This window comes from Dasypus novemcinctus, chromosome 23 (genome assembly GCF_030445035.2).
Source record: "Dasypus novemcinctus isolate mDasNov1 chromosome 23, mDasNov1.1.hap2, whole genome shotgun sequence".
Taxonomy (NCBI): domain Eukaryota; kingdom Metazoa; phylum Chordata; class Mammalia; order Cingulata; family Dasypodidae; genus Dasypus; species Dasypus novemcinctus.
This window is the reverse complement of record NC_080695.1, coordinates 72,336,523-72,348,770: the sequence shown is the minus strand read 5'-3', so window position 1 is coordinate 72,348,770 and position 12,248 is coordinate 72,336,523. Positions and strand designations below refer to the sequence as shown.

Genomic DNA, 12,248 nt, shown 5'->3' with positions numbered 1-12,248 from the left:
CAACTGCAGACTCGCCTATGTACAGGTGCAAATGTGCGATTTGGTTTTTGCACATTTTTAGAATCATACTTTATTCATCTTTCACTGAATATTTTTTATTAAACCGAATAGCAAGTGAAGAAAAAGCTCTTCTGACATAGTTTGAAAAAGTCGGTTAAAGCAGAGCTTAAAAACAACGTAGAGATCCTTGCAGCATTTGATAACACAGGCGTGAACCCCTCCCTCGGTGGCGAGCCGCTTTCCTCCGGGAGCCACAGCCGTGAAGCAGTGGCTGCGCATACCAGCTTTATGGTGGACCAAGACGGGAGGCCCCTGTGGCACCGTCCGCCTGCTGAGTCGTCGTGCCCACGTTTAGCTGAACTGCTTGTTTGCGTGTTTCCCGGGCATCTGCTCTGCTTTGTAGAAGCAGCTGCTTTGGTTGCTTCGGGCCGAGCGTGTTGTCCTAAGACATGTGCAGCTGTGGGAGAAGGTCTGGGGCTGTGGCGGCCAGCAGGGGGGATCTCGAGGCTGGCCCTGCACCCACTGCTGGCAGTGGCCTCCATCGAGCTCGTGGAGGGCCGCAGAGGCCGCTCGGGCTGCTGTGGTCGGCGATCAGGCTGACAAGCCCAGGAGGAGCAGGAGGGGCGCTGCGGGGCGGCGAGGCTCCGGGGGCGCAAGGGAGGCCAGCGGGCAGCTCTGGGAAGTGGCCTTCCGGGTGGCGGGATGGGCGCTGTCGCTGCCGGCCGCGGGGGCCACCTGTGTGTGGAGGGGCCCTCACACTGGCCCCGCACCTCCCCAGGGCCACCACAGTGCGCTACAAAGGGCGGAACCTGCGCATCAAGGCCCCGATGTGCCGGGCCCTGAAGAGACTCTGTGACCCCGATGGTATGTGGGGCCTGGGGGTTGGAGGGGCGGGGGCTGTGGGGGAGCAGTGGAGGTGCCGGGGTCGGAGGGCGCCTGCAGCCTGAAGGAGCTGCACCAGCTCCACGACTGGCGAAGGGGTGCTGTGGCTGCCCTACGCTCGAGCCTGCGCGGTCCTGGTCCTGCGGGCGACAGCTCCCGCGCTGGGACCCCCTTGGTAGGCAGCAAGTCCCCTGGGGCTCAGAAGCAGCTGTGCAGGGCCCCTTTGGGGAGAGGCTTCGCGGGTTTTTCTGTGCGCCCCCCCCCAGTACCCCTTGCGCTGCTGAGGTTCTGCCCTGCCGCCCGGCCGGCTCCCATCGCATGGCTCTTCCGCCGCAGGCTTGAGCGACGAGGAGGACCAGAAGCCAGTGCGCCTGCCCCTGAAGGTGCCTGTGGAGCTGCAGCCGCGCAACAACCACGCCTGGGCGCGCGTGCAGAGCCTCGCCCAGAACCCGCGGCTCAGGTAGCGCCGCCTTCGGCGGGAGGCGGGCAGCACCAGCGGCTAGGGAGGGCCGCGCAGCCTTCACCCACGTTCCCTGGCGTCGGAGGAGGACGTGCCTGGTCTCCTGCCCCTGTGGGGCAGGTGGTCTCCGAGTCCCGAGGGACCCTGGCTTTCCCGCGTCCGCCCAGAAAACGCGTCAGTTTTCTCAGGATCGATTTCGGCCCCCGCGCCAGAGGGGCCGGGGTCCACGGCGGTGGGCCCTGCCCGTGTCTCTGTCCCAGTTGTGGCTGCAGCCTTACCCGGTGGCATGCTCCCCCCGGGGGGTATTTCCTGCAGCCCCCTCGGTCTGGACATTTAACCTAAACCGCGCGCTCGGGCAGCCCTGCGCCCTCCCGGCTGCGCCTGCGCCTTCCCAGCATGCTGCCCTGCCGCCCCTGCAGGATGATGGTGGAGCTGCACCGCAAGGTCTCCAGCCTCATCGAGTTCCTGAAGCAGAAGTGGGCGCTCCACGAGGCGCGCGTCGTATCTTTTTCCTCCCTGAGCGCCTGCGACCCGTGGCGCCCACCGCTTGGGAGGGGTCTCGCTGTCCCTGGGCCGAGGCGTGCGGTGGGGCCCACGGGGGCGAGCTTGTTCCTTAACAGTGCACAGCGCAAGACGCTGGAGGAGCGGCAGCTGCAGGACGCGTGTGGCGATGAGGCGCGAGACGCGCTGTCCCAGGAGCGGGTGGCGCTGCACCTCTTCCCGGGCGAGAACTGCACTCTGGCGCCCCTGCCCGGCGTGGCCCGCGTGGCGCACTCCAAGGCCTTCTGCACGGTGCACTGGCAGGAGAGCGGCCGCTGCAGGCTGAGTGCCAAGGATTCTCACCTGCTGCCCCCGGCCCAGATCCTGGGCGTTCAGGGCGGCCAGGGCACGGCCAGGGGCCAGGGCAGGTGCCCCCGGGGCGGAGCCGAGGGCAAGGGCGGGGGGCGGCCCCCCGCGCCCACCGACGCTTCACAGAGCTCGGGGGAGAGCTCGCCCGAGAGCGGCCCCGGGGAGGGGCCAGCCCCGAGCCTGAGCAGCCCGGACGCTGCTGACAGGCCCGTTTGTGGGCCACAGGACAGCGCGGGGGGCGGTCTCGAGGGGCCCTCTGCGGCAGTGCCCGGGGAGGGCGGGGACGGGCCCGCCCGCGAGCTGTGCGCCTGCGGCCAGCTCCCAGGCCTGGGGGAGGAGCTGTCCCTCCTGGACCCCTTCCCCCGCTACCTGAAGTCCTGCCAGGACCTCATCGTCCCCGAGCAGTGCCGCTGCACCGAGGCCCGGGCCGCCCGAGAGACCCTTCCCTCAGGGGGCTGTGACTCGCCCGAGACCCCCGGCCCCGCTGGGGACAGCACGGACCCCGCCCTGGCCAGGATGACCCCGCCCGCCGGCGTGGGGGCACCGCCAGGGCCGCAGCCCGGCACGTGCACGAAGGACCCCGCGGAGGGGCCCACAGAGGCACCCCCGGAGAAGGGCCCCCCGGAGCCCCCGCCCGCCGGCCCACCGGCCCGGCAGGCCCGCGAGGAGGGCTGGAGCCTGCAGAGCGCCGAGGGGCTGACGCTGGCCGAGGTCTACCTCATGATGGGCCGGCCCAGCAAGCTGCAGCTGGAGTACGACTGGCTGGCTGTGCGCGGCCCCGCGGGCCAGGGCCCCCACGCCAGCCCCGCGCCCGCCGCCGGCCACACGCAGCGCCTGCTCGGCTGCCTCCTGAAGCTCATCTCCACCGAGGTCAACCCCCGGCTGGTGAGTGCGCGCCCGCGACCCCCAGGCAGAGGGGCTCCCTCATCCGGGGCCCGTGGCGCCTGCCGCCCACTCCCTGCTGGGTGCCGGGTCAGTCCTGATGATGGCCCTGGTCAGGGCTCCAGAGAGGAGCGCCGACAGCTCCCGTGGCCTGCCGCCTCTGAACGTGCCACCGCAGAGCTGCGTGCACAGAGGCCGCAGGGACCCTGTTGGCCCCCGAGGCTGCGGCCTGGAGGGGAGGCGAGGGTGATGTCGTGGGCCGGCCAGCGGGGCCCTCAGCAGCCGCCCAGCCCTGGCCTGGTCCCAGGCGTGCGGGCCCGGGGCTGGAGATCCTCTCCAAACCTTGGGAGCTGTGGCCGCGGCGCCCGGGAAGGAGGCTGGCCCGGGGAAGGGGCAACAAGAGGGCCAGTGCCTCTAGCCCCTTGCTCCCGCAGGAAGTGGGTGTGGTCTCCTAGGGACGGGGTGCTCCCCCGGCCTCTGCACCATGGGAGTGTGCCGCGCGCCCTTGTGCTGCCCTGGGTCCCGAGGGTGTCGGGGTTCTCGGGGCCAGCGCTGGAGCTGCGCTGCTGTGCTGCTCCTCCATGCCCGGCCCCCTCTGCCCCAGGCCCCAGAAGCGAGCGCCAGCTCCATGGCCACAGCCAGGCCCGCCCAGGAGGAGCAGTCGTCGGCCCCCCCAGGGAAGGTGGTGACCGTGAGCTCCCGGAGCCCCCGCTGTGCCCGGAACCCCGCAGCCCTCCGCAGCGGCAAGACCTTCTCTCCAAGCGCCGCGCCTTGCTCCTCAGGTGAGGCCCCGCCTGCTCAGTGCCCCGCAGTGCACGCCGGCGGTCCTGGGCGGCTCCTGGGGGCAGGACTGCGCGACACCTGTCCCGGCCGCTCCCAAGCCGGCCTCAGGCCAACGGACAGGGCCGAGGACCCAGGGGTGCTGCTTGCTCCAGGCGAGGCTGGGCACGGAGGCCCAGGGCAGAGGACTTTGGTGTGGCAGGGGCCAGCGCGGAGGCCTGGGCGCAGGGACCACTGGGTCATAGGGTAATTTTAGGACTAGCTTTTTGAGAAACCACTAAACTGTGCTATTGAGAAACCTCAGTGCCTGCACCATTTTGTATTCCTACACACAGTGGACAGGAGTTCCAGTTTTTTATATTCTCGCCCATGCTTGTTTTTTTCCTAACGATATGCCACTCTAGTGGGTGTGAAGTGGCATCTCATTGTGGTTTTGATTTGCGTTTCCCTGATAGCTAATGATGTTCAAATCCTTTGCCCCTTTTTAATTGGGTTGTTTCTCTTTCTGCTGTTGAGTAGTAGGGGTCCATTTTGTATTCTGGATGTTAAACCCTTTTAAGATCTATGACTTAAAGATTTTTCCATTTTTCCATTCCGTGAGTTGTCCTTACAATTTCTTGATAATATCCTTTTTTTGATAGTGTCTTTCAATGCAGAAAAGTTTTTAATTTTATTGAAGTCAAATTCATTTTTTTTCTTAATTATTGCTCGTGCTTTTGGTGTCAAATTTAAGGAATCATTGCTAAATCCAAAGTCATGCAGATTTCCTCCTTTGTTTTCTTCTAAAATTATTACAGTTATAGCTCTTAAATTTAGGTCTTTGTTATATCTTGAACAGATTCTTTGAATATGGTGTAAGGAAAGAGTCCAGCTTCATTCTTGGGCATGCGGCTCTCCAGCTTTCTGAGCACCATTTGTTGAAGAGGCCATTCTTTGCCCCATAAAATGGTCTTGGCACCCTTGGCAAACATCAGTTGTCCCCAGATGTGAGGGTTTATTTCTGGGCTCTCAGTTCTAGTCTATTGGTCCATAGCTGTCATTAAGCCACCTCCATGCTGTTAGGGCCATAGGTAGCTTTGTAGTGAGTTTTGAAATTGGGAAGTACGAATCTTCCAACTTTGTTGTTCATTTTTAAGATTGTTTTGGCTGTTTGGGGTCCCTTGAAATTACTTATGAATTTAACACATAATAAGACTTACTGTGACCTAATATACTGTCTGTCTTGGAAATCTTTTGTGTGCATGTAAGAATGTGCCCTCTGCTCGTGCGTGGGCTGTGTGCCTCTAGGTCCACCTGGTTTATGGTTGTTCAAAGCCTATTTCCTTAGTGACCTTCTGTCTGGGTGTTCCATCAATTATTGAAAGTAGAGTACTGAAATCTCCCGCTCTCTTATTCTCTCTTCAGTTCTGTCATGTTTTGCTTCAGATAATTTGGAATACAGCTGTTAGGAGCCCATATGTGTATAATTACTGCATCTTTTTGATAACCAAATCTTTATCAATATATAATGTTCTTTGTCTTTATGATCTTTCTTTTTCTTCATTTAAAACCTATTTTATCTGATGACACAGCCATTCCAGCTCTCTTTTGGCTGTTTGCATCGAGTATATTTTCACATCTTTTGCTAACCTCTTTGTGTCTCTTTACCTAAAGTGAATCTTTTATAAAGTAATCACTGATGAGGAAGGATTTTGGATATTTAGCTACTTCTCTTTTTTTCTTTCTTTTTTTTTTAATGTTGATTCAAAAAATATGAGGTCCCCATATACCCCCTACCCCCCTCACCCCACCCCTCCCATGTTAACAACCTCTTTCATCATCATGGCACATTCATTGCATTTGGTGAATACATTTTGGAGGACTGCTGCACCACATGGATAGTGGTTTACATTGTACTATACACTCTCCCCCAGTCCACCCAGTGGGCCATGGCAGGACATAAAATGTCCAGCATCTGATCCTGCAGTACCACCCAGGACAACTCCAAGTCCTGAGAATGCCCCCACATCGTATCTCTTCTTCTCCCTACCCTCAGCAGCTACCGTGGCCACTTTCTCCACATCAATGCTATAATTTCTCCCATTACTAATCACAATAGTTCCATAGTAGAATATCAGTAAGTCCGTTCTAATCCATACTCTATTCCTTCATCCTGTGGACCCTGGGATGGTTATGTCCACTCCACCTCCATATTAAGAGGGGACTTAGATTCCACATGTTGATGGATGCAGTTCTCCTGCTTGCAGTTAAATAGGCATTCTTGGCTCCCTGGTGTGGTGGTTGACTCTCTTCACCTCCCTGTCAGCTGGCCAGGGTAAGTCCAACAAACCAGAGGGTAGGAGCTGCAAGTCTGCTGAGGCCTGGCCATCACATGGACAGTCCAGAGATTTAGGTCTCCTGAGTACACACCAACCCAAATGCCAACCACAGCTCCAGTAATAGTAACAGAAGAGGCATGTGTAGTAAGGTGATATCTGAGTCCAACTCCATCACACTCAGGAACACAGACTCCAAAGCAGGACCAACTGACATGGCACTGAACTCCAGAGCCATGTGCCATGACCATAGAACCTGTGGGTCTCTGTAGCCCTCAGGAGAATCAGTACCTAGGCTTCTATCTACTTTTGGTGTCTCTGGGACCCTGCTGAGGCGTGCGTAAGCATTATCTCTCTGATGACCTCCCGACTCTTTTTGGAGACTCCTAGCCATATAAACTCACTTGTGCTTTCCATTTCCCTGTTTTATCCAAAGTCATAAAGCAGTTTTTAACACCTGATATTACATGTAGGCTGAGACATTCTGCAGGTCTGAGTTGACCCTTTTATTCAAGGTCTTTTTTCTAGTTACATCATCAGCTGTTACTTGGTAGTAATCCATCGGTGCCAGGGAGGCTCATCCCTGGGAGTCACGTCCCATGCTGGGGGGAACGTAATGCATTTACATGCTAAATTTGGCTTAGAGAGTGTCTACATTTAAGTGACATGGAGGTCTCAGGAGGTAACTCTTTTTTTTTTTTTTCTCTCCCCTTCCCACCCCCACCCTGGTTGTCTGTTCTCTGTGTCTATTTGCTGCATCTTCTTTGTCTGCTTCTGTTGTCAGCGGCACGGGAATCTGTGTTTATTTTTTGTTGTGTCATCTTGTGTCAGCTCTCCGTGTGTGCGGCACCATTCCTGGGCAGGCTGCACTTTTCTTTCGTGCTGGACAGCAATCCTTACGGGGCACACTTCTTGCACGTGGGGCTCCCCTGCACGGGGGACACCCCTGCGTGGCATGGCACTCCTTGCGCGCATCAGCACTGCGCATGGGCTAGCTCCACACGGGTCAAGGAGGCCCATGGTTTGAACCATGGACCTCCCATGTGGTAGACGGACACCCTCACCACTGGGCCAAATCCGCCGCCCAGGAGGTAACTCTTGTGTACCCTGAAGCTCTAGGCCTAGTTCATATTTCAGGCACACAGGCTCATAATCGTAGCCATCAGTACCAAGGGCTCATCGTTCAACCATCCATCTTTATTGGTCTTTGCCATTGCACTTGGGGGATTGTTGCTGTTCAATTGGGGAATGTGATAGAGCTGCCCTGCCTAGGAACTCAGCACTCCTTCAGTTGTTTTTAACTGAAACCACTATGAAAATATCCAAACATTTTTATGTACCCTGTATACATACCTTACCAATATCCCTCCCTATCAATAACACCCCACACCAGTGTTCCTCCTTGCCATAGAACCTCTCTGGGTTTGAAACTTCTTTAAAAATGAAGCCTAATATATTGCCAGGTTCCATTAATAGTAAAATGGAATATAGTGATGGCTTTAAAGGTTAGATATAAAATACATGCTAATTTAGAAATTTTAAAAAGTAAAAATAAACTGAGGTATCAAAAAATGAAAAAATGAAAAAGCTTTGTTTTGACATTTTGCCTTTCATCAGTGCAATAGGTGTTGCCCTGTATATGCAGTGGCAAGGCAATTTCTTCCATTTATTCCTCAGTGTCTACATCCTTTTTTTTTTCTAATTATTAAGTTTGTCTTCACAAAAGTTTTAGATCGCAGTAACTCACATATACAATATATGGTACTCCCACATATCTAACATCAAACCCTTTGTCCCTTCCCCAGCAATGATCTTTTTACATGTTCATACTATATTTGCTGCAGCTAATGTACAGATACTAAAACAATAGCTTTCAAACCATTTGGGTTTATATTATGGTTTATGTTTTAGACTATACAATTTTCTGAATTTTTAGTTATCTTATGTTTTACATTATGGTTTACATTTTAGCCTATAGACTTTTATACACTTTTGGTGTAATTTAACCTGTCCTATATCCACCTTGCATGATCTTGTGAATCACTTCCATTGCCCCACAGTTACACTGGTTCCATCTATTCAATACCTCTTTCCCCCTCCCCTCAGGGCCCACCATGACAATCAATCATTACCTGAAGGACCATATTCAGAGATACTTGCAACAATGCTGAGGGCTTGACATACTTGACTGCTCTAACCCACTGGGAGCCACCAATTCTCTCAAGAGATACAGTTCCCTCTCTTTGAGAATATCGGTCCTCCCCAGGATGTGGGTATACCTTCATTCTCATTGTTTGGGTCTCCACCCAGTGATATAACCCACTGTGACAAAATGAGCACTCACACACTCCCTAAAAGCTTGCCCTGTGCTAGATGCCCCCCCGTAAGTATCTTATACAGGTAACCTTTCTTATTATATTTTCTGAAGAGTTTTCTCTACATTATAATTTCAACCACATACCTGACAATCTCCTATGTTCAAATGTTCCCCCCGCCCTCTCCCCAATTTCTTGGGCCATCTGACCCTTCCTCTCACCCCTAACCACCCTTGAGTCCATAAAACCCCACCCAGAGGTATCCCTATGCCCCCATTTTATCCCTTCCCTGTAAAAATACTTACCTCCAGCTTATCATAGATTTCACCCATGTAGGTGTCAGCTCGCAGCTGTTCTCTACCCCCCAACTTTCTTTAAGCCTATCATCCAGTCTCTACCTCTCTGATACAGCTTGGCTTACTTATTTCATATCAGAGAGCTCATGTATTATTTCTCCTTCAGTGCCTGGGTTGCTTCACTCAACATAAGGTTCTCAAGATTCATCCATGTTATCACATGTGCTTGTAGTGTATTCGTTCTTATAGCTGAGTAGTAGTCCATTGTATGTATATATCATATTTTACTTATCCAGTCATCCGTTGATGAGCTTTTGGGTTGATTCCAACTTTTGGCAATAATGAATAGTGCTGCTATGAACATTGGTGTGCATATATCGGTTTTTGTCCTTGTTTTCAGTTCCACTGGGTATATACCCAGCACTGGAATTGCTGGGTCATATGGGAAATCTATCGCTAGTTTTTTGAGAAACTGACCAACTGTCCTCCAGAATGGCTGGATCCTTCTGCATTCCCACCACCAGTGGATGAGTGTTCCTCTTTCCTCCACAACCTCTCCAGCACTTGTAGTCTTCTGATTTTTTGATAGCTGCCAGTCTTAGGGGAGTAAGATGATATCTCATTGTTTTGATTTGCATTTCCCTAATAGCTAGGGATTTGGGGCATTTTTTCTTGTGCTTTTTAGCCATTTGTATTTCTTCATAGGAGAAGTGTCTATTCAAATCTTTTTCCTGTTTTTTAAACGGGTTGTTTGTCTTCTTATTTTCAAGATATAGGAGTTCTTTATATATGCAGGATATAAGTCTCCTGTCAGATATATAGTTGCCAAATATTTTCTCCCATTGTGTAGGCTCTCTTTTCACTTTTTGACAAACTCCTTTGAGGTGCAAAAGTCCCATTTATCTATTTACTCTTTTGCTGTTTGTGCTTTTGGTGTGAAGTTCATGAAGCCATTTCTATTACAAGGTGCTGTAACTGCTTCCCTACACTGCTTTCCAAGATCTTTATGGTCTTGGCTCTTATAGTTGGGTCTTTGATCCATCTTGAGTTGATTTTTCTATTAAGGTGTGAGTTGGTAATCTTTCGTTCTTTTACATATGGCTATCCAGTTCTCCAGGCACCATTTGTTGAAGTGGCCATTCTCTCCCAGTTGAGAGGGTTTGGTGGCCTTTTCGAATACCATGAGGCTGTGTCTGTGAGGATCTATATCAGAACTCTGAATTTGCTTCCACTGGTCAGTGTGTTTATCCTTGTGCCAATACCATGCTGTTTTCCCTACTGTAGCTTTGTAGTATGTTTTAAAGTCAGGTAGTGTGATTTCTCCAATTTCATTTTTCTTTTTCAATATATCTTTTGCTATTTAGGGTCTCTTTACTTTCCAAATAAATTTCATTGTTAGTTTCTCTAGTTCATTAAAGAATGCTGTGTTGATTTTTATTGGAATTGCATTCAATCTGTAGATCAGTTTTGGTAGAATAGACATCTTAATAATATTTAGTCTTCCTATCCATGAACAGGGAATATTCTTCCATTTATTTAGGTCTTCTTTAATTTTCTTGAACAGTGTTGTGAGGTTTCTGTGTATAAGTCTTTTACATCTTTGGTTAAATTTATTCCTAGGTATTTGGTTTTTTAATTTACTATTGTAAATGGTATTTGTTTCTTGATTTCCTCCTCAGATTGCTCATCATCGGTGTACAGAAATGCTGCTGATTTTTGCGCATTGATCTTGTAACCTGCAACCTTACTGAACTCATTCATAAGCCCTAGAAGCTTTGTGGTAGACTTCTCAGGGTTTTCTATGTATAGGATCATATCATCTGCAAATAGTGAAATTTTGACTTCTTCCTTTCCAATTTGGATGCCTTTTATGTCTGGTTCTTGCCTCCATGCTCAAGCAAGTACTTCTAAGACAATATTAAATAGAAGGGGTGATAGCGGGCATCCTTGTCTTGTTCCTGATTTTATTTTATTTTTATTTTATTTTTTTTTAAGATTTATTTTTATTTATTTAATTCCCCTCCCCTCCTCTGGTTGTCTGTTTTCTGTGTCTTTTTGCTGCGTCTTGTTTCTTTGTCCGCTTCTGTTGTCGTCAGCGGCATGGGAAGTGTGGGTGGCGCCATTCCTCAGCAGGCTGCTCCCTCCTTCGCGCTGGGCGGCTCTCCTTATGGGTGCACTCCTTGCGCGTGGGGCTCCCCTACGCGGGGGACACCCCTGTGTGGCACGGCACTCCTTGCGCACATCAGCACTGCGCATGGGCCAGCTCCACACGGGTCAAGGAGGCCCAGGGCTTGAACCGTGGACCTCCCATGTGGTAGACGGACGCCCTAACCACTGGGCCAGAGTCCGTTTCCCTTGTTCCTGATTTTAAAGGGAAAGATTTTAGGATTTCACCCTCGTAAATGATATTGGCTGTGGGTTTTTCATATATACTCTTTGTCATGTTCAGAAACTTTCCTTCTATTCCGATCTTTTGCAGTGATTTCATCAAGAAAGGGTGCTGTATTTTGTCATATGCTTTTTCAGCGTCTATAGATATGATCATGTGGGTTTTTCTCCTTCAATCTGCTTATATGGTGTATTACATGAATTGATTTTCTTATGTTGATCCATCCTTGCATACCAGGAATGTATCCCACTTGGTCATGGTGCATAATTCATTTAATGTATTGTTGAATATGATTAGCAAGTATTTTGTTGAGGATTTTTCACGTCTGAATTCATTAGAGAGATTGGTCTGTAATTTTCCTTTCTTATGGTGTCTTTGTTTGGCTTTGGTACTAGAGTATTGTTGGCATCATAGAATGAGTTAGGCAATGTTCCTTCTGTTTCAATTTTTTGGAAGAGTTTAAGCAAGATTGGTGTTAATTCTTTCCAGATTGTTTGGTCGAATTCACCTGTGAAGCCATCTGGCCCAGGGCTCTTTCTTAGTTGGGAAGTTTTTAATGGCCGATTCTATCTCTTTACTTGTGATTGGTTTGTTGAGATCGTCAATTTCTTCTTTCATCAATATAGGCTGCTTATGTGTTTCTAGGAATTTGTCCATTTCCTCTAAATTGTCCTCCTTGTTGGCATATAGTTTTTCAAAGTATCCTCTTATGATAGTCTTTATTTCTGTGGGGTCAGTGGTGATAGCTCCTTTCCCATTTCTTATTTTGTGTATTTGCATCTTCTCTCTTTTTTTCTTTGTTAGTCTAGCTAAGGGTTTGTCAATTTTATTGATTTTTCTCAGAGAACCAGCTCTTGGTTTTGTTTATTTTTTCAAGTGCTTTTTATTTCATTTAGCTCTGCTTTGATCTTTGTTATTTCTTTCTTCTTCCTTTGGGTTTAGTTTGTTGTTCTTTACTAATTCCTCCAAGTGTGCAATTAGGTCTTTAATTTTAACTCTTCTTTTTTAATGAACTTATAACTATGAATTTCCCTCTCAGTACTGCTTTTGCTGCATCCCATAGTTTTGATATGTTGTGTT

General features: G+C 50.6%; 1 protein-coding gene across 2 annotated transcripts in view; it reads left to right on the top strand.

Moving 5' to 3' along the window:
• CRAMP1 (cramped chromatin regulator homolog 1) overlaps window positions 1-12,248 on the top strand; it is a 69,600-nt gene that overhangs the window by 38,178 nt on the left and 19,174 nt on the right. For both annotated transcript variants that reach the window (XM_058286694.2, XM_058286693.2), the window contains exons 7-11: window positions 779-864; window positions 1,219-1,342; window positions 1,762-1,843; window positions 1,970-3,076; window positions 3,678-3,855. In XM_058286694.2, coding sequence (XP_058142677.1) covers window positions 779-864; window positions 1,219-1,342; window positions 1,762-1,843; window positions 1,970-3,076; window positions 3,678-3,855 — 1,577 coding nt within the window. The remainder of the gene's footprint in view (window positions 1-778; window positions 865-1,218; window positions 1,343-1,761; window positions 1,844-1,969; window positions 3,077-3,677; window positions 3,856-12,248) is intronic.